At 50.3% G+C, this 20,762-nt stretch overlaps 2 protein-coding genes across 3 annotated transcripts in view; one reads left to right on the top strand and one right to left on the bottom strand.

Moving 5' to 3' along the window:
- The window catches only part of LOC121302293, a 25,015-nt gene extending 22,479 nt beyond the window's left edge, over positions 1 to 2,536 (bottom strand). Inside the window, exon 1 of the mRNA XM_041232148.1 lies at positions 2,393 to 2,536. The gene's annotated coding sequence lies outside the window, so the exon portion shown is untranslated. The remainder of the gene's footprint in view (positions 1 to 2,392) is intronic.
- LOC121302292 (transcription factor coe2-B-like) overlaps positions 1 to 20,316 on the top strand; it is a 33,063-nt gene extending 12,747 nt beyond the window's left edge. For both annotated transcript variants that reach the window (XM_041232147.1, XM_041232146.1), the window contains 10 exons: positions 11,154 to 11,235; positions 14,279 to 14,420; positions 14,808 to 14,938; positions 15,537 to 15,663; positions 16,096 to 16,184; positions 16,545 to 16,610; positions 17,053 to 17,227; positions 17,466 to 17,633; positions 18,060 to 18,221; positions 18,931 to 20,316. In XM_041232147.1, coding sequence (XP_041088081.1) covers positions 11,154 to 11,235; positions 14,279 to 14,420; positions 14,808 to 14,938; positions 15,537 to 15,663; positions 16,096 to 16,184; positions 16,545 to 16,610; positions 17,053 to 17,227; positions 17,466 to 17,633; positions 18,060 to 18,221; positions 18,931 to 18,962 — 1,174 coding nt within the window. In that variant the 3' untranslated portion in view covers positions 18,963 to 20,316. The remainder of the gene's footprint in view (positions 1 to 11,153; positions 11,236 to 14,278; positions 14,421 to 14,807; positions 14,939 to 15,536; positions 15,664 to 16,095; positions 16,185 to 16,544; positions 16,611 to 17,052; positions 17,228 to 17,465; positions 17,634 to 18,059; positions 18,222 to 18,930) is intronic.
- The last annotated feature ends 446 nt before the right edge of the window (positions 20,317 to 20,762 follow it).

The raw sequence follows: 20,762 nt of genomic DNA, 5'->3' as shown, positions 1-20,762 counted from the left end.
GGAGCACTGAGCTGGATTAAACACAGAAGCACAAAGCAGACCTGCCCTGGTGAGCCTGTCCTGCCCAGACCACAACTAATCTGCAGTGATCAGACAGGGGCACTGCAGTGGCAATGCAGACAGACAGGGCACTGCAGTGGCAATGCAGACAGACAGGGGCACTGCAATGGCAATGCAGAGAGACAGGGGCACTGCAATGGCAATGCAGACAGACAGGAGCACTGCAATGGCAATGCAGACAGACAGGGGCACTGCAATGGCAATGCAGACAGACAGGGGCACTGCAATGGCAATGCAGACAGACAGGGGCACTGCAGTGGCAATGCAGACAGACAGACAGTGGCACTGCAATGGCAATGCAGAGAGACAGGGGCACTGCAGTGGCAATGCAGACAGACAGGGGCACTGCAATGGCAATGCAGACAGACAGTGGCACTGCAATGGCAATGCAGACAGACAGACAGTGGCACTGCAATGGCAATGCAGACAGACAGACAGTGGCACTGCAATGGCAATGCAGACAGACAGACAGTGGCACTGCAATGGTTCTGTACCAAGAAGCAATTGTAGCAGCTGCAACAGCAGGAGGCTGCCAAACGTTTCACAGTTCGTTTTTCACTTATTTGAAGAGGTTGTTACTTTACAAACCCATGTTGAAAATAGCTAGAGCAGAACTTCAAGATGTCGCTGTGTATATAACCCCCCAGTGCTGCAAGCAGTAGCAGGAAGGTGTATTTGGTGACTGGCTCTGTATTTAAATATCCAGCTTTTGATTTCACTGTGTCTTCTGTCACTCATTGATTACAATGGTATCGTCGAGCAATCACAGAATCAGCAGCTGAACGAACTGTGGTATTCACCACGTGCTGGAAACAGAATGAAATAACGAGGCACAGCCTCACAACGGCTGAGCTTTTGTAAACTGCTTATCAGCGTCTTGCTAGTTCTGCTACGCTGGTCGTTTGGTTTTCATCCTCAAGCAAGGTTTCAAACAGCATGGTGCTGAATGCTTTGGAACAGTCTGATAAGTAATGTGCAAGGCAGGGCTGCTAGGATACTGCAGGAATGAGGACTGGGAGGTGAAGTAAAAACCAAATACACTGGAGAGGCATGAGTTACTGCCCCTGTCAATGTACCGACTGACTAAAAACCCAAGCCAAACGACAAATCAATGGGCTGTCCGATCGCTTCCATTGATCACCTTTGGCAACGAATCAGCGAGATTCCCAATAGCATTGACTTCTTTCCCCATCCATCTCCTCCTTCAAATTAACAGCAGCTACTCTGAACCAAGGTGATCTGAATCCCGGGAGGAATGATTTGAGATGGGGAGGGGGCATTGTGGAATACTACAGGAGGTGAAGGAAGATGATATTGTGGTTCCTCCTGGTAAAAGCACAGCACAGTGTAGTGAAGCACAGAGAAGATAATGAACCAGCCCCCTTCTCAAAGTTTTCTGCGGTATGAAATAGTAAAACAAAGTGTAGTAAAAGCACAGTAAAATGACAGTGTAACAACTGTGGTTAACCGGTACACTTGCTTTACAAAGAGCACATCGAGTCTGCACAATGGTCTCTTCCTCTGAACGATGATCCTGGAGCATCTCTTCCTAACTAGCCTACAGTACTGGCGATTGCATGTGAAATGACGGCATGAGATTTCAGTAACTACACGCAGCAAGGAAAAGGAAAACGCCGAACTTTAACCCTCTACTTTTGCCAAAAAAACAAAACAAAACAAAACCAGAAGAGAAGAATGTAGCGGCAGGAAGGACTTGCGAAGCTCTGCGTTTCTTCAGCTCTGTTCCCGAGAGTGGCTGTGTGTGTTAGCCAGGGAAACATTATTTACATCAATTTATTAAACTGACAGGACTCTGAGACATCCAATAATAATAATACCAATAACAATCATCATAAAAAAACAATAGCTCACACATTTCCCGCAAGCACAGCTTACAAACTAGAGCGGTTATCTGCGGGTGAGAACGCGCACTGGAGGGGAACTGAGAGAGATTTATACGCGGCTGATTAATCCTAGTTGTGAAATCTGTTTGCTTTTTATATTATTATGAAAAGTGGTTTGGGGTTACTTGCTGGCCTATACTGTTGTGTTGGCTGTATTTTAGATTTTGATAGATTTTAGACAGAGTTGCACGTTTCCGTGAGGGTTTTTTTTTTTTTTTTTTTGTCACGTTGTGGTCAAGACGATTCTGGCTGCTCTATTATCGGCAGTTTAACTCTCCTCTGCCGCAAACATTTCGTTTATAGATTTTTAATTTCCTCTAAACAAATAAACGGGGTAAATTTGAACGGAAGTCATGCTCAGCGCTTCTAGCGCATTACACAAACACAAGTCTGACAAGCGCGCTGGGCGACGATAACAATAAACTCACCGAGGGAGCCCCCTGTTTCAGACTGACCGACTCAATCTTCACCATACAGGTTTACAAACAGCTGAGACCCTCGGAGACCCCTCCTCAACCACTGGAACAGGCACTCGGGGGGGGGGGGGAGAGGGTCTTCCCAGTTATCTCCCCGCTAATAGGTTTCACCTCTGCTATCCTGCAGAGCAGCTAAACACAGGGAGCGCGTTTCTCCTAACGCGCAGGGCTCAGGGGGCAGAGACGCCCAGTTTGAGAAGGTCGCGAGTTGTAATTTGTAATTGACAGCAGGAGGAACGGGATTACACTCTGGATGTGTTTTCAGCTCTGCTGTGTCGAGCTGTATCGTTTGCAAGGGCCCGGGTAAGGGGAGGGTCAAGCCCGGTCTGGCTCCAGTGTTTGGGGTGGACATTGCGATCTCTCTGCTGCGCACTTTTCTGAGCAGAAGGAAACGAGCTGTGAGATAAAACACAGAGCAGAATGTTTGACAACGCTTTGAGTATCTGGTCAGTGATAATGGGAGGGGTTTACAACCCCCTTGCTTCAAAGTGTTGCTTGTAGAAACATATAATAAAAGGAATAGCTTTATACAAGTTTAAAAGCATCGCAAAGGACAATGAAGCACAGTGAAAGCATATTTCAACACGGTAAACCACGGTAAATGCATTTTATAACGATGGGAAAACAGCATATTCACCATGCACATTTATTAAACTTTAATAAGAGTGTATCTGAAATGATAATAATAAAAAATACTTCATTTGGAATCCCAAATGATCTGCAATGCGGCGGTAATGCTTTTTAAAGAACGTTCAAAACCGTTCTAGAGCTAAGCTGCAGAAGTTCCAAGCATGTTCTGGGAGATAATTGTTCTTGTGAGAGTCCAGCTCTCCAGCAATGCAGGTGGACACCCTGGGATCCTTCAAGAAGCTGCTTGATGAGACTCTGGGATCAATAAGCTACTAACGAACAAACGAGCAAGATGGGCCTGGATGGCCTCCTCTCCTTTGTAAACTTTCTTATGTTATTCATTTAAACATTATTAAAATATATATTTTTTTGGTGAATTGGGAGTGTCTCTACAGTTTTACATTACACTGTTTTTTCAGAAATACTAATACAAAAAACCAGCTCAAACTCTGACCCAGAGAGATCATTATTGGAGTTTTATTCCACGCTCCTTAACTCCTTAACTCTGTATCTCTAATCTAGTAATGCGAGCAGATTGCATCTGCTGCAGTGCAGGGAGCTCAGTGTGCTGTCCCAGCTCCTGTAACGCATGCATCAGGTTCCTGCGATGGGCCGACCCCCTGTACAGACCCCCTACCACCCCGTGCTGCTTGTTTGTTTATTTGGGATTCTGGAAGGAATTCCCAGTGTTTTCCCAGACTGACTGACAGGAGCCCTAACCTCGGAATGCTTGTTTTGTTTACTCCCCCGATCGTTAGAGAGCTGAAGTTTTGGAGCCGTGACATTTTTGATTGGAGGAGTCCCTGCTTGCTGGGTTCATGTTCCTTGGTGTGAGTGTACTGAGGAGTCAGTTAGCTCTGCCGGTGTGTGTGATGACAGACTCACAGCAGGCATGCTGAGCCCCAGACAGCCTCCTTCTCCCTGCAGCCCCTGGCATTTGCTGTGGATTAGCCACGGGCTGTAAATTAGCAAAGCTCTGGCTCTCATTTCAGAGGCCTGAGTGATTCCATACCGGTCTTTTCACACGTTCCCCTCATCCCGCTCCTAAATCCCCCCCCCCCCCCCCCCCCTGGAACTGCACCAGGCTCCCAGGCAGGCCGGCAGGGAGGGAGGTAGAAGACTCCCACCGCGCCACCCTGCTCCAGGTCTTCTGCTCCAGCTCAGCTCCCCCTCTCTATAATTCTTACCTCTCTCGCCCCTTCTCATTTCTCTCCTCTCTATAATTCTCACCTCCCCCTGTCTTCTCTCCTCCCTCCTCCTTTCTTTCTCTCTTTTGCCCCTTCTCTCTCTTTCCCCTGTCCATCTCTCCCTCCCCACGTTCTGCCTCTTCTCCCCCTCTCTCCTCGGTCTCTGCTCCATGTTCTCTCGCTTTCTGTCCATCTCTCTTACCTTTCCTTACTGCTCTTTTTCACTTCTTTCTTATACTCTTTGGTACTTTCCTTCCTTCTTTTCATTCTTTCCTTCCTGGCTTCTTTCTTTTTGTTTTTCCATTCCTTCCTCCCTTCGCTCTCTCTTGTTTTTTGCCTCAGTACATTATATGAGTTAGACATGTCCTCTGCAGATGCACAGCCTCTCTCTGCAGCCCTGATCAGTGCAGTCTAGTGAAGGCTCCTCCTCGTGCTGTTTGAAGTTTGCTGAGTCGTAGATCACTGTCTGGTGCTTCCTCCACTCTGAGGGCAGTGCTGGGCTCTGCTAACTTCATTACCTTCCTCACTCTATTTGCACCTTGCTGGCCCCCCTGTGAATCAGTCAGTCCAGTTTACCCAGACGATCACAGGGAGTCTCATTTGCAAAGCTGGGTGACTGGAGTAATCCTCAGAATGTGCCTTGGCCGTTGCTACAGGAACGAGTGTTTGAGGTTACTAAATCAGAGCGCGAAGTAACAGGTACTGACTGATGAAAAGCAGCTTCTATATCAATGATGAAGGTATTATTCCAGGGGGGGTCCAATCCCAATCCTGGGGCTCAGTCTGGGGTAAGGTGAGACCCCCCCCCCCCCCCCCCCCCCCCACCCCCCCCGATTTTTTAAAAAAAAAAAAAAAAAAATCTGGGTGGTGTGAAAGGTCCCGCTCTGGTATGTGGCGCGCTGGTCTTATTTTGCACAGGGCTCCATGCCCCATTAGAGGGGTCAGGGGTCAGTCGTCCTGCAGGTTGACCCTGGTGACCCCTCTCACTACAGTCTGACTGGGGACACCCCCGAGACCAGAGAGAGAGTGAGTGAGAGAGAGAGAGAGAGAGAGAGAGAGAGAGAGAGAGAGAGAGAGAGAGAGAGAGAGAGAGAGAGAGAGAAATGAAACAATTATTTCATGCTCTTATCGATTTTGTTTTGTTGTCGTTATCTATCTACCGATCATACGCTTAGAATTCATGTCACATTTCACATCGACGGATAGGTGCTTCAAATGGCCAGGACACTAATTAACTCCACTGCACAGCGCACACTGCTATGGACGGCTGTACAATTGCACAGCGTACATTGCTATGGACGGCTGTACAATGTCTTGTGAGTTACTGCATGGTGTGAATTATCACACTGTGATGCGGGTGCAGTTGATGATGTGTCAGTTGACCGAGGAGGGGGGGGGTCCTCATCAGTAACGAGGGGGGAGAGGCCTGCAGAAGCAATCAGCCAATCCCCAGGGAGCCCCTGAGCCTGACCCCTGACCTGTGTGAGTGCAGGAGAGCGGGGGTCCTCCGAGAGACCGACAGAGACACAGCTGAGACCAAACGATTCTCAGAGCGGTAAAAAGGGGGTCCAGTAATATTGTTATCTAAAGCTAATAAGAGGTAAGAAAACAGATTTGAAAGCATTTGTAAAGCATTCCACCTGCCTGCACCTCTAATAGACAGGACTGTGCGTTACGTCCGGTTGCTAGTAGCAGATGTGTCGCCCTGGTGCCAGCTCAAAGCCAATACAATACGGTACAGCTCTGTCTTCAGACATGTGATCTGTCCGATTTATAAAATCCATTGTTATTATAAATAAATAAACAAGTCAATCAATAACTGATCAAATAGAAACAATGGTGTGAAAAACACAATCTATAACCAACCAGATAACCCCGCCCATAAACCAGATAACCCCGCCCACTCACCCCATAAGCCACACCCATGTGTATATATCCCCGCCCCCACTCAGTGTAGCCACACCCCTGGCTCTGAAGCAGTGCTGAGGGGTGAGCACTAGAGCAGAGGGACTGAAGCCCTGAATGTATTTTAATGGCTCACATCTGCTTTTTTAGTTTTGCCTCAGTCCTCCTGTCATGGGAGAAGTTCTGTGGTGAACTGATGAATGGTGTCTGAGAGCCAGATTCTCCAGTCTCTCTGTCTCTCCCTTACTCCCTCCCCTTCCCTCTCCCTCTCTCCCTCAATCAAGCCTCCCATTCTCTCTCTTCTCCTTCTAACCTTCCCTTCTTTATCTCTCCCTTTTCTTTCTTCCACCCTCGCTTCCCCTTCCCTTCTTTCCATTTCTCTGTACCCACTCTCTCTTTCTTCAAAGAGAATACACACTCTCCTCTCTCCCCCTTCTCGTCTCTCCCTCCTCTGTCTCCTCTCTCTCCCGCTCCCAAGAGGATCAACCCCCCTCTCTCTCTCTCTCCACCCCCCTCGTCTCCTCCTCCCTCTCTCCTTTCTCCTATCGAACAATTCAATCTCCAGGGATCCCAGTTTCTTCAGCTTGCTGACCCCTCTTCGATGGGAGACGTTCTTCCCATGCATTCTTGTCCTAATTAAATCTACTGAATCTGTCATTGCCGTGACAAAGCGCAGATACACTCTCAAACAATTCCCTACAGTAAAAGCACAGCAAAGTGCAATGCAGCATGTGGCAATCATCTTCTTGTATGGAGCGTCGAAACACAACGACTAATGTTCTATATTTGTGGCAAAGTGGTGTACGCTATGGAGGTAGCCACACCTCTTACGCGTAGTTCTTACCCGGCTGAGTTTGGAGCAGCCTCCGTGGGAGAGGGATACCAGGGGGCTCCTTTGTCGGATCTTCTATCAGGGCATCGTTTGGAAAGTTGATGAGACCAGGATGATGATCTGAGGATCAAATGAGGAGGCGTGAGTCCAGAACGGTCTTCTAGACTCGAGGTGGTCTGGTGGAGCAGGGTTAAGGTCTGGGTTGGCAAGGATGCTGTTGTATTCTCCTGTTAATAGGAGGTAGGATGTAATGGCAGACAGGGGAGGGGTGTTGACTTGAGAGAGCTGCTAATCTCTCTCAGTCTCAGCATCAATCCTATTTGCATAATGGAAAAAACCGCCTAGGACCGGTGGAAGGGGAATATGGATGAGACGATCCTTTTAGTGATCCATGTGCTCCCACATCTGTACCAGACAGACTGTGTGCTGCCTTATCAGGACTGCTGGACGGCACACAATCCACTCACAGTCCATCCTGCTGCCATGGCTGCTCATGGTTCTGCTTGAGAGATTTTTCAGGCATGAAACCTCAAAAATGACTGCTCCAGGGACTGTGAAAAAGAGTGCTTCTCTTGACAGTTGGCCTGTACAGTCTGGCAGGTTAACGTGGGAAATGTATTGACAGGAATGGATGTGAGTGGCCAGTGCAGAGTCAGTGCAAATGGTCGCTAGTGCTGCTCAGACCAGAGAAACAGATATCTGAGAGTGCATTATTAGCAACCAGCAGGACCTAATTATTGAAGAACAACAAGTAAACAATCTCAATTACCTAACGATCTCCCTCGCACCTGCTGCTGTGCCGCTAATTAGTGCCCGTCTCCAGGGGCGGGACTTGTCTCCGCGGCGACGGAGCGGGACTGGTTTTTCTTTTTAGCTGCAGTGAGGTTTGCGGTGGATAGAGAAACCATCTTTAACCAACAGCTTGTGTTTGTGGGACTAGAAATGTGCAGCATCACAGGTCGAGTGTGTTAGTAAACCCAGAATGAACTGCTCCCTCCCTCACTCCCCTAAGAGAAAGGGTGCTCCCTCCAGTCCAGGGCAGACCTGAAGCATGGAGACTGAACTGCTCCCTCCCTCACCCCCCTAAGAGAAAGGGTGCTCCCTTCAGTTCACAACAGTCTTGGAGCATGGAACCTGAACTGCTCCCAGTCAGTGGATTTATCTGTTGGGAGTCCCCTAGTGACCACCACTGGTATGACATCAATACCTACAATAAATATTCCACCAGGAGCTTGCTGCCAGACAGTGGGGCTGTTGTTAAGAAACAAACAATGGCAGGCCACTGGCCAAGCCTGGGGATCCATTTCCCAGCTCGCCCAGTGGGGAGCGTCTTTCTCAGGCAGCAGAAGAGACTGTGACACTGGCCAGAGAGGGGGAGGCGGAAACCTTCCATACCTCAAAAAAACTGAAAACAGTGAGGAGGGGGCAGTGAGGAGAGACCCTACAGTGAGGAGGGACCCTACAGTGAGGAGGGGGCAGTGAGGAGGGACCCTACAGTGAGGAGAGACCCTACAGTGAGGAGGGGGCAGTGAGGAGGGACCCTACAGTGAGGAGAGACCCTACAGTGAGGAGGGGGCAGTGAGGAGAGACCCTACAGTGAGGAGGGGCAGTGAGGAGGGACCCTACAGTGAGGAGAGACCCTACAGTGAGGAGGGGGCAGTGAGGAGAGACCCTACAGTGAGGAGAGACCCTACAGTGAGGAGGGGCAGTGAGGAGAGACCCTACAGTGAGGAGAGACCCTACAGTGAGGAGGGGGCAGTGAGGAGAGACCCTACAGTGAGGAGGGGGCAGTGAGGAGAGACCCTACAGTGAGGAGAGACCCTACAGTGAGGAGGGGGCAGTGAGGAGAGACCCTACAGTGAGGAGAGACCCTACAGTGAGGAGGGGGCAGTGAGGAGAGACCCTACAGTGAGGAGGGGGCAGTGAGGAGAGACCCTACAGTGAGGAGGGGGCAGTGAGGAGAGACCCTACAGTGAGGAGGGGGCAGTGAGGAGGGACCCTACAGTGAGGAGAGGGCAGTGAGGAGAGACCCTACAGTGAGGAGGGGGCAGTGAGGAGGGACCCTACAGTGAGGAGGGGGCAGTGAGGAGGGACCCTACAGTGAGGAGGGGGCAGTGAGGAGGGACCCTACAGTGAGGAGAGGGCAGTGAGGAGGGACCCTACAGTGAGGAGGGACCCTACAGTGGCAATACAACGATTGTGTGTGGGTTAGGCAGCAGTAGTAACACAAGGGTCGAGGCAGCCGTTGGTATTGCTACAGTGGTATGCTAGAGGCATCAACGCACAATTCTCACTGAGTGAAACGCTCTTTTCAATTCGGATTCTTTTAACTGTGATCTCTCAGCCTTCTCTTTAATAATGTAGTTATTGCGTGTCAATTATTATTAATAATATTTTGGGATATTTTAAATTGCTCCACAGCGCCTCGGGGATGGCTTGACAATTTTGTTGTTGATGCTTTTGTATAAGCTTAGAGAGAGAGAGAGAGAGAGAGAGAGACGAGAGAGAGAGAGAGAGAGAGAGAGAGAGAGAGAGAGAGAGAGAGAGAGAGAGAGAGAGAGAATCTGGAAGCACCTTCCAACCGAACACCGGGTGTCATATCCTCCCAATCAGTAGAGTAGAACAGGGGGGTGCAGGGTTAATATCGCCCGTGTCAGGGATCATTTTCGGGGCGTTCACACTCAAATATATAGATAAAAAACAACAGATACATCAATTAAAAACAAGGGAGAGAGTTCAGGAGAGTGCCCCCGCTTATTAATTATGCAAGATTAGTCTAATTATAATTCAGCAAATGAATGTGTGGCAGAAGGTGTTGGGTAACGTAGCCGTAGATTTGCATGTGAAGAGGGAAGGAGGTCCGGGTAATGTATGCTAATGAATGCAGAGGCTTCTCACCTTCATTTACAAAATGTGCAGCTGTGTGTGTGCGTGTGTCAGTGTGCGTGTGTGTGTGTGTGTGTGTGTGTGTGTGTGTGTGTGCTGGGGGGGAAGGTGTAAAGTTGAGTTTGGGTTTGTAACAGCAACAAGAGCTGAGCCCAGAGTCCTGACAGGCATGCTGGAAGTCTGTTCTGTTGTATAGAAGGCAACCTCTAGGGGCAGTATAGAACACTGGGAACTTGTAGACAGAGCTGAGGGACTGGGAGGGAGGGAGGCAGTGTGGTCTAGTGGTTAGAGCTGAGGGACCGGGATGGAGGGAGGGAGGCAGTGTGGTCTAGTGGTTAGAGTTGAGGGACTGGGAGGAAGGCAGTGTGGCTCTAGTGGTTAGAGCTGAGGAACTGGGAGGGAGGGAGGCAGTGTGGTCTAGTGGTTAGAGTTGAGGGACTGGGAGGAAGGCAGTGTGGCTCTAGTGGTTAGAGCTGAGCAACTGGGAGGGAGGGAAGCAATGTGGATCTAGTGGTTAGAGCTGAGGGGCTGGGAGGAAGGCAGTGTGGATTAGCACACACTGTTTTATGAGCAGTCCTCCTTCCAGTCTCATCACACACACACACAAGCAGCTCATGAGCAGCGAGGGGGCTTGGGGATTGCGGCAAAACTTGGTTGCCACAGCGACAGGAAAGGGAGCTGAGCCGAGCTCACCTGGGATTTGGGTCTTCTCCGCAGCATCTGAATTATTTTTCAGGGACCGCTGGCCACCCTGCACAGTCTGAGAGACAGAAAGAGAGAGACAGAGAGATGGGCTTGTGTGGAGTGTCAAACACCATAGATCCACTACACACCGCAAGAGTCTAGAGCTTTCTAGAACCCGGGAGGGTGTTTCAAAGCCCCGCTGAGGCCGGGGGGGGGGGGAAGCTATCTGCTGTTTCTGTGATTTTCATTTCTAGTGGTTAACATGTACAAACCAAGGTTCTAAATCCAGTGTCATACCTTTTAACAGCACAAGCGACATTACCACGGCCCTCTGTTTGTGTGCTGATCATCAATTACCCAATAGATTACAATCAGCTGTTTCTTCCTGGTAGCAAATCTCTTTCTTCACAGCAGCTTAGATTAACACAGATCACTGAAAGGTAGCCCTGATCTTCCCACATTAAATCAATCCCATTCAGATCTGTAGTGGTCGAATACAGCGCCCTGCCGCGCAGAATCACTGCTTCGTCTGTCACAGGAAATGGATTTCCAATGTTGACATCGTATATTATTTTTTCTTCCCCTACAGATTTTTCTTGAAGTTCTTCCTCAAGTGCAACCAGAACTGTCTGAAGACAGCAGGGAACCCACGAGACATGAGACGTTTCCAGGTACGCCTGTCTGCCTGTCTGCCTGCCTGCCTGCCTGCCTGCCTGCCTGTCTGTCTGTCTGTCTGCCTGCCTGCCTGCCTGCCTGTCTGCCTGTCTGCCCATCTAGCTGCTTTATCTATCTAACCATCCCTACCAAGGGATCCTGCAGTACACTTTGAGAAGGGGCTGGTTCATTATCTTCTCTGTGCTTCACTACACTGTGCTGTGCTTTTACCAGGGGGATACCTCACTAAGTGTGTGTGGTTTTTTTCCAGGGGAGTTGTCTAAGGGGGGGGGGGGGGGGGGGGGGGGTGAGACAGGAAATGGATAGAGGTGTTTCAGGAAGTTGTCAAGAGTTGAGTGATTGACTCCAGATGCCGAGGTCAGGCTCCGTGACCCAGGAAGTGGTCACTAGGGAGACTCCCGCCTCACTTCCTCTACCATTCAGCACCAGCAGATCGAATCTGTTTTCTTTTCCCTGATTTTATGTTTTTGTTAACTCCTTCATGGCTGTATAAGATTAATACAGACTATTATATACTGACTCCCTCACAGCTCTGACAACTAGATCACACAGCCTTCCTCACTCAGCTCAAACCACTAGACCCCACTGCCTCCCCCTCTCTCTCAGTCCCTATTAGCTCTAACCACTAGACCCCACTGCCTCCCAGTCTCTCAGCTCAAACCACTGGACCCCACTGCCTCCCTCCCTCCCAGTCTCTCAGCTCTAACCACTAGACCCCACTGCCTCCCTCCCAGTTTCTCAGCTCTAACCACTAGACCACACTGCCTCCCTCCCAGTCTCTCAGCTCTAACCACTAGACCCCACTGCCTCCCTCCCTCCCAGTCTCTCAGCTCTAACCACTAGACCCCACTGCCTCCCTCCCTCCCAGTCTCTCAGCTCTAACCACTAGACCCCACTGCCTCCCTCCCTCCCAGTCTCTCAGCTCTAACCACTAGACCCCACACTGCCTCCCTCCCTCCCAGTCTCTCAGCTCTAACCACTAGACCCCACTGCCTCCCTCCCTCCCAGTCTCTCAGCTCTAACCACTAGACCCCACTGCCTCCCTCCCTCCCTCCCTCCCAGTCTCTCAGCTCTAACCACTAGACCCCACTGCCTCCCTCCCTCAGTCACTCAGCCCTAACCACTAGACCACACTGCCTCCCTCCCTCCCAGTCTCTCAGCTCTAACCACTAGACCCCACACTCCCTCCCAGTCCCCAGCTCCCTAGACCACACTGCCTTCCCGGTTTCCCTCCCCCATTGGGTGATCTCTAACCCACTAGACCCCACTCAGGTCAAGAGTCCCAGTCTTGCTCTAACCACTAACCCCACTGCCCTCCCGTCCCTCCCAGTTACTCGAGCTAACCACTAGACCACACTGCCTCCCTCCCTCCCAGTCTCTCAGCTCTAACCACTAGACCCCACTGCCTCCCTCCCTCCCAGTCTCTCAGCTCTAACCACTAGACCCCACTGCCTCCCTCCCCTCCCAGTCTCTCAGCTCTAACCACTAGACCACACTGCCTCCCTCCAGTCTCTCAGCTCTAACCACTAGACCCCACTGCCTCCCTCCCAGTCCCTCAGCTCTAACCACTAGACCCCACTGCCTCCCTCCCTCCCAGTCTCTCAGCTCTAACCACTAGACCCCACTGCCTCCCTCCCTCCCAGTCCCTCAGCTCTAACCACAAGAACCCACTGCCTCCCTCCCTCCCTCCGCTCGACTCTAACGTTCAACCACGAACACCCTGCCTCCCTCCGCAGAGTCCTTCTCGCTCTAACCACAAGACACCCTGCTGCCTCCCCTCCCTCCCAGCCTCTCGACTCTAACGCACAGAACCAGACTTGCCCTCCCTCCCTCCTCCCTTCCACTCCCAGACCCCTGTCGGGGAACCGAGATTGGTACTGTACCACATCTCGGCGGGGGAGTGAGGCAGCCCAGTCTCTCAGCTCTAACCACTAGACCCCACTGCCTCCCTCCCTCCCAGTCACTCAGCTCTAACCACTAGACCCCACTGCCTCCCAGCCTCTTCGTATCTTGCTATATATGTTATTCCTACAGTACAAAGTACTGTACCACATCTCTCAGCGATTTGCAGTGTTTCTACTAGGAGATACTGCACTACTGGGAGATATTGCATCCTTCTTTACAACAAGCAGCACTCTGGCCTCGTCCAATGGGTGCTGAGCTGAAAGGTCAGGGAGGGTGTGAGTGGGCCGCTCCAGCCAATCCCCAGCCTCGGCCCTTCCTGGGCCTCTGGTTGTCGTTAGTGCTGGTGATGTGTTGATGATTTGCTCTGGCGAGTAGCGGGGAGGGGCGAGGGAGGTGGGGGAGCCTTGTATTCCAAGGATTACATTATTTCCACAATTTATCAAAAGATAATTGCTTCCATGTGCACAGCGGTCATGGCTGATCCCCTCTCCCGCACACCCACGGCTCTCATTTCTGGCAGGGAAGGGGAGGGAAAGGAAGGCAGGTCTGGATTAATGATAGACTGGGGAGAGGAACAGACTTCAGGATATGCTGGCAGAGTGAACAGGCAGCTACAGGCTTTGATAGAGGGCTGATCGCAGGCACACAGTGGACAGGTGCTTCCCTCTCCAGCATGTGTTGAGGTCTCAGTGTTGACTTCGGAAGATCTTTACCCTCAAGACAAGTTCTTTAACGGAACTGGAGGCTGGTATCCTTGACAGCGGGTCGCCTATCCCTCCAGTTCAATGTAAACGACTCTCTTTGAAACAGCGGCATCGTGCGGCTTATTGACGGTGTTGTGGCAGGTGTTTCTGATTTGACGTCAAACCTTTGCTGTGATGCATTTCCAGAATCTCTTTTCAAACCATTCCCCCCATTCGCCTTGGAGTCCCTGTGCTTTGTACTAACTCTCTCAGATGAAGCCTGGGCTCTGCCACTCTCCCAGATTGTGCTTCACTTCAGTTTCCATCTCTTCTCCATTCTTTCACTAATAGGATTTGCACCGATGCCTTGTATCGCTTCACTTCTCTTTACAATGCTCCTGTGAGCTGCAGACACTAACTGCTGCCAGTCTGTGTTTGCTGCCCCCTGCAGGTGGTCCTCTCCACGACGGTCAGTGTGGACGGTCATGTCCTGGCGGTGTCCGACAACATGTTCGTCCACAACAACTCGAAGCACGGACGCCGCGCCCGGAGGCTTGACCCCTCGGACGCAACAGAGCCTGGCATGGAGTACGGTACGGACACGCGCCCTTCAAACACACAGCACGCACACGCATGTGCACACGCTCCCTCCCAACGCACGGCACACACACGCAGCAACGCAAAGACAAATTCTAAAAACGTTAGAAAACTCTTCTTGAAACAGAAGTAAGAGAAGCGAGTGAATCATTATTAAACTCGTTAAACATGAACAGGTTGAGATAAGTATAGGTTTCCACATGGTGTGACAGCATGTTAGTTATATATAACAAATTATTACAGTGCTGAAAGTGTCAAGCTCTTTTTCAAAACCATGAATTTTTGGCAGGAATATTCCCTCTAAATGAACTGTATGTGCGCTGGACTGACTGCACCTTTGTGAATGATTCTCTCTCTCTCTCTCTCTCTCTCTGGTCCTGCAGCCACGCCCTGTATCAAAGCCGTCAGTCCTAGCGAGGGCTGGACAACAGGGGGCGCCATGGTCATCGTCATTGGAGAGCACTTCTTCGATGGGCTGCAGGTGGTCTTTGGGACCATGCTGGTCTGGAGTGAGGTGAGCAGACAGAGCGAAGAGCGAGCAGGGGGCAGAGGGGGGGGGGGCAGCTCAACTTGATGCCAGTGCTTCAGGGGGGGTATAGTATATTCTGTCAAGGCGTGAGATCCTTGCCCGTGTGCACTGATCGGATTTCACGCCGGGAAAGGGAGTCAGGCGCCTTCCTGGTGAAATGCAGCCCTAGATTGCAAAGGAAGGACGACCCTTGACCCCGGCTCCCGTTTCCTTCCCAGGCGACTGCATTTCATGGTGAGAGGCGGTCAGGTGACTGGCTTGCAGACTCGACGCACACATTCCAGCATCGCCTTCCAGGAATCCCAGTCTAATCCCAGTGACCCTAGCTAGCAGAACCATCAGCAGACCACTGCATTACCGGCTACCCACAATGCAATGGGAGCAGACACTGCACTGTCCAGCAGTCCTGATACATCTGTCTGGTGCTGATAGGGGACCATGGGACTGCAGTATGCAGTGTGTGTTCATGCCATTGTAATATTCCATCGGACCATTCTACTGATGCCTTTCAGTACAGAACCACAGATGAGAGAAAGGCTCTTGAATAGAGACGGATTGTTTGAATGTTCTTGCTGTGTTGCAGCTCATCACGCCCCATGCCATCCGCGTTCAGACCCCTCCTCGGCACATCCCCGGAGTGGTGGAGGTGACCCTGTCTTACAAGTCCAAGCAGTTCTGCAAGGGGGCGCCAGGCCGTTTCATATACACGGGTGAGCTCCTCCAATACACACAGGACCACAGGATGCACTGGGCTTGCAAAGGGTAGGGGAGGAGAGGGGAGAGGAGAGACAGGAGGGGAGAGAGGGGAGAGACAGGAGGGGAGAGAGAGGAGAGGAGAGAGGGGAGGGGAGGAGATGGGAGAGGAGAGAGGGGAGGGGAGGTGATGGGAGAGGAGAGAGAGGAGGAGAGAGATAGAGAGGAGAGAGAGAGGAGAGAGAGGAGAGAGAGAGGGGGAGGAGAGGGGAGGAGAGGGGAGAGGAGAGGGGGTGCAATGTCTGTCATTTTTCATGAGCTTTAATTCCACATCATTTTAAAACAAGCCACTCAGTGTGGAAATGGCCAGTGCTATTGTATTAATGGATTACAGAACGCCAGTAACAGGGTGCGTCTAGTAAACACCTGCACTTCCTGTTTCTCCTCAGCCCTCAATGAACCCACCATCGACTACGGCTTCCAGCGTCTCCAGAAGGTCATTCCCAGACACCCAGGAGACCCAGACAGACTGGCCAAGGTGAGAGAACCCATCCCCTCACACTAACCCCTCCCCAACTCCCCGAGGACCCCTCCCCTCACAATACCCCCCCAAACCGACTCCCGCAGGACAGTCTCCTCTCACACTACCCCCCTCCCCTCACACTACCCCCACCACTCACTCTATGGGGAACTTTTCTAAGGGTTATCATACTGTATAGTGTTCCAGTAAAGGGAGGGACTCTGAGTGTGGTTCAGCACCCTGGAGAGCTCTCGTGGGATTGCCCTCTACGTGGCACACCCCACTGGAGCCCCCTAGTCCCCCTCTAGACAGACAGCGAGACTCAGAACTCCGTTGTGCTCCTGTTGACTCTGCTCCCCTGTGTTTGTGTCTCTGCAGGAGGTGCTTCTCAAGAGAGCTGCTGATCTGGTGGAGGCTCTGTATGGAAACGCACAGAGTAACCAGGTAGCTACCTGCCTGTCTGTCCAGGACTCCATCCGTCTCTGTGTCTGCCTGTCAATCCATGCGTCTCTCTCTCTCTCTCTCTCTCTCTCTCTCTCTCTCTCTCTCTCTCTCTCTCTCTCTCTCTCTCTCTCTTTGTCTCAAAAGCTCTCACCTTTTTCTGTCTCCAGTTTTCCCACTTTCCCTCTCTCTGTCTTTGATGCTCACCCTCTCCCCTCTCCCTCTCTCTAAATCTCTCCCCTCTCAGTCCCTAACCCTCTCTCCCTCTCTCAGTCCCTATCCCTCTCTCATTCGCTCGGTCTCCCCCTCTCTCAGTCCCTAACCCTCTCTCCCTCGCTCAGTCTCTCCCCCTCTCAGTCCCTAACCCTCTCTCACTCGCTCGAACTCTCCCCCTCTCTCAGTCCCTAACCTTCTCTCCCTCGCTCGGTCTCTCCCCCTCTCTCAGGACATGCTGTTGAAGCGTGCAGCAGATATCGCGGAGGCCCTATACAGCGTCCCTCGCCCTCACAGTCAGCTCCAGGCCCTGCCCAGCTCCCCGGCTCACGGCAGTGTCATGGGGCTCAACACCTACAGCAGCCAGCTGGGGGTCAGCATCGGAGATCCCGGGCAGAACGGGCAAGGTAGGCCCTCCAAACTGTGTGTGTGCTGCGATAGTCCAGCGGGAGCACGCAGTAACCTCTGTCTGCATCAGCTGGGGATTAAGATAAACCCAGATTAATGCAGTAATATTTGCTTTCACGCTGGCTGTAATCCCTGAGCATGCAGAGTTTACAACAGCTAATCCACGCTTCAGGAGAGTCAATGCAAGTTCTGAAAAGCTCAATCTGTAACCCTTCTTGTTTTTTGCTGCTGCTGCAGGAGGTTACATCCGGAACACCAGCAGCCTGTCTCCGCGTGGCTACCCCTCTGCCTCCACGCCCCAGCAGGGTGGCTATGGCAGCGCGGGCGGGATGAACGGCTATGGCGCGGTGCCCATGTCCTCGCCAGGCTTCACCAGCGCCTCCCCCACAGCATCGCCCTACGGAAGTGAGTTTCATCTCCACCCCGATGAGGCACAAGCTCAGGCTGCACACACAGACAGAGCTTACTGCCAGACCAAGCTGCAGGGCGCTGGACAGCTCAGTGAATTCAGCGTGGAGTGTTTCCGATTCTTCGTTGCGAGGGTGGATTGTCACACACTGTCGTATCTCACAATTGTATCATTTTAAATAAACTACATTTCGACTGTGAGAACACAGAGCAGGGTTCTGAGAGATAGGAGCTGGATTTCATCCCTCTCAAGCTCAGAGCATCCAGAAAGCTCTCTCGTGGCAAAGCTGCTCTGAGCTTGCAGAAGGTGGATATGGTTGTGTAGAGCAGTGACGTTTGTGCAGTCCTTGTTAGCGGCTGTGTTTGTACAGTGTGGTGGATGCCCTTGTTAACGGCTGCGTTTCATCACATGTCTCCCTGCAGTCATGCCCTCCAGCCCCACAGTGCCCGGCTCTGGCGGCGCCTCCATCCTGCCCTTCTCCTCCTTCCCCTCGGTCAAGCAGAAGAGTGCCTTCGCGCCAGTCATCCGCCCGCAGGGCTCCCCCTCCCCAGCCTGCCCAAGCGCCGGGGGCAACGGCTTCAGAGGTAATCAGAGGCTTTTTTCATTCGTTCAGCATCTGTGCTTTACAATGCTTACCTGTGCTTTACCTGCCATCACTGTGCTTCTATAAGTCACTTCTGCAATGTTTCAGCGCTAGCTTTAGACCACTTCTCCTCAGCAGCATTGCTGAGTGCCAGTACAGGGCTCAAAATGCATCCCTCCCCCTACATTCCCAGTCTTTTTCCTAAATAGTTTCCCTCTCTTGTTGTGCTTGATGGTGTGGGAGTGTGCGGGTGTCCGGTTGCTAGCTGTCAGCACTCAGTACCCCAGGGGAGTCTGCCTGAAGCTGGCAGCTATGAGAACCTGGCCCCCTTCCCCCCTTCCACACCCCACACTCACGCAGACAGGATGGGGAGTCACTGGGGCTCCTGCCCTGCGGGGCAATCCTCTTACTCCCCTTTCACTAACCCCACCGGGATCGCCCTGCAGACACCCTGGCTAGCAAAATCATCAGCAGAGCACAGCATTGCCAGCCAGGGCAACTCAGTGCACTGGGAGCAGATACTGCACAGTCAACCGTTCTGACACGCCAGCACACTGTCTATGGGACTGCAATGGAACAGCATGTGCTGTGTGAACATGCCATTGTGATACCACTGTCAAAAAAGAACTGCCTGTAAATTCATTAAGTTCCTCAATCCCTCTCTCCCTCTCTCTCTCTCCCTCTCTCTCTCTCTCTCTCTCTCTCTCCAGCCATGACTGGTCTTGTGATACCTCCAATGTAAGAGACCTCCCCTCCTCCCTCTATCCCCTCTGACGGCATGACAGCGGAACCCCAAAACAGGAGCCCCCCTCTGACTGAACCCTGGATTCAGGACTCCCCCCGTTTTGGGATTTTTAACTTGATCCTCGAGCCTGGTACAAACTATATGGGTAAACACACCGGGAGACTGGAGGGGTTCCTGCAGCTAACCTGGCAGAAACCACACGAAGAGAACAAGCTAATGCACAAAGCTGCTTTCCATCCACACAGGAGACTGCCAGGGGGGCTTTCTTTTAACTAAAGGGTCGTGGAGCAATTCTCTGGACTCACACACACACACAGGAACCGGACAAGAGCAGACGACTTGAAGCCTCAGAGACCTGAGGATTTTACCGGCGGTTTTCAGGACACTATCCGACCCAGGAAACTGCAAAGACAGCGGTCAAGCTTTCTGCCCTGGTTCACAAACTCTTATTTGTAAAGAACTGGGAGGCGGGATCGGACTGACAGACAGACACGCCCAGGAACCAATCACAGTGTTTCCTGCCCCTTTGTCTTTTTCCATTATTTAAAAATGATACAATTTAACTTATTATTATTATAGTTAGAGTAAGGCATAATATAAACCCATTTGTTCTCCATTTTTTACTATTATTATTATTATGAATATTATTATTGTTATTATTATTATTAATATTACTATTATTGATATTATTATAATTATAATTCTTTTGCTGAATATTTCTCTCGCTATTTAAAAATAAGAATTACAAGGGGGAAAAGCAAGATGTGAAATGTTTTCAAAAGCAAAACTATTTTGGGAAAATCTAATTAGGAACTGTTATTGAAAGCGAGTGGGCCGCTCCACAGTGATTCGTTAAGCACCTGATTCTTTGATGTTAGAAATCAGACGACTGAAGGAGTGATTCTTTGATGTTAGAAATCAGAAATCAGGGTTAAAGGCCACCTTTTATTGTAGAATTCGTTCAGAAAGTAGAACCCTCGGCATCCTGGAAAACGATCATTTCCTCTGCTGTAGGTCAACTTCATGGTCTGGCAGCGGATTCACATTTCTAGTCTATAATGTAAAACATGATTTATTTTAAAATAAAATGCTACTATGATATTATTTTAAACTGTGATTAGTGCTCCTTTAAAAGATGGCTGATCTAAACCCTATTTCATTTATTAAGAGCGTGTTTACACCTCAGTGTATTGGAGATTTTGCCACACAGCTGGGCTGGCCTCGCTCATCATGCTGTCATGTCTGTAGCCCTCGCTGCTTTGAGATGAGGGTGCAATTTTAAGGGATGTGCCTTTTCTATATTTAGTTCATTGTTTCATTTTTAATTTTGAGTTTCATTTTAATTTTTTATTCCTGCTGCACATTTGTTTTTAATATGCATGGTTTTTAAACCACCTTTTTTATATATATACAGTATCTATATATATTTTTTTTGTGAAAATATAATTATTTTTAATTTTGTATAGACTTTGGTATTTCTATTGTGTTATTTTTTTTTTATTTGATTGTGTTATTTTTTAAGTTTCTACTATATCCCTACAGTTGCTATGCAGTAAAAGGTTCTGTTTACAAATCAAATTACAAATAGTATCAATGATATAGTGAAAATGCAGATCATTTTAATATTAATATTTCAAAACATGCTCGATATTAGGGAGAAAAACTGTCAAATGTACAATTTTCAAATAAAAAAGACATTCACACTGTAGAGTGGAGAGTATTTATTTAATTGGATGAATAATAAACAGCAAGCGATTGTTGCTGGTGTTATAATCTATTGAATTACATACCGCTCGC

Source organism: Polyodon spathula, chromosome 29 (assembly GCF_017654505.1).
Source record: "Polyodon spathula isolate WHYD16114869_AA chromosome 29, ASM1765450v1, whole genome shotgun sequence".
In the NCBI taxonomy this organism is placed as follows: domain Eukaryota; kingdom Metazoa; phylum Chordata; class Actinopteri; order Acipenseriformes; family Polyodontidae; genus Polyodon; species Polyodon spathula.
Note: the sequence above shows the minus strand (reverse complement) of the source record. Positions and strands in the feature narration are given on the sequence as shown.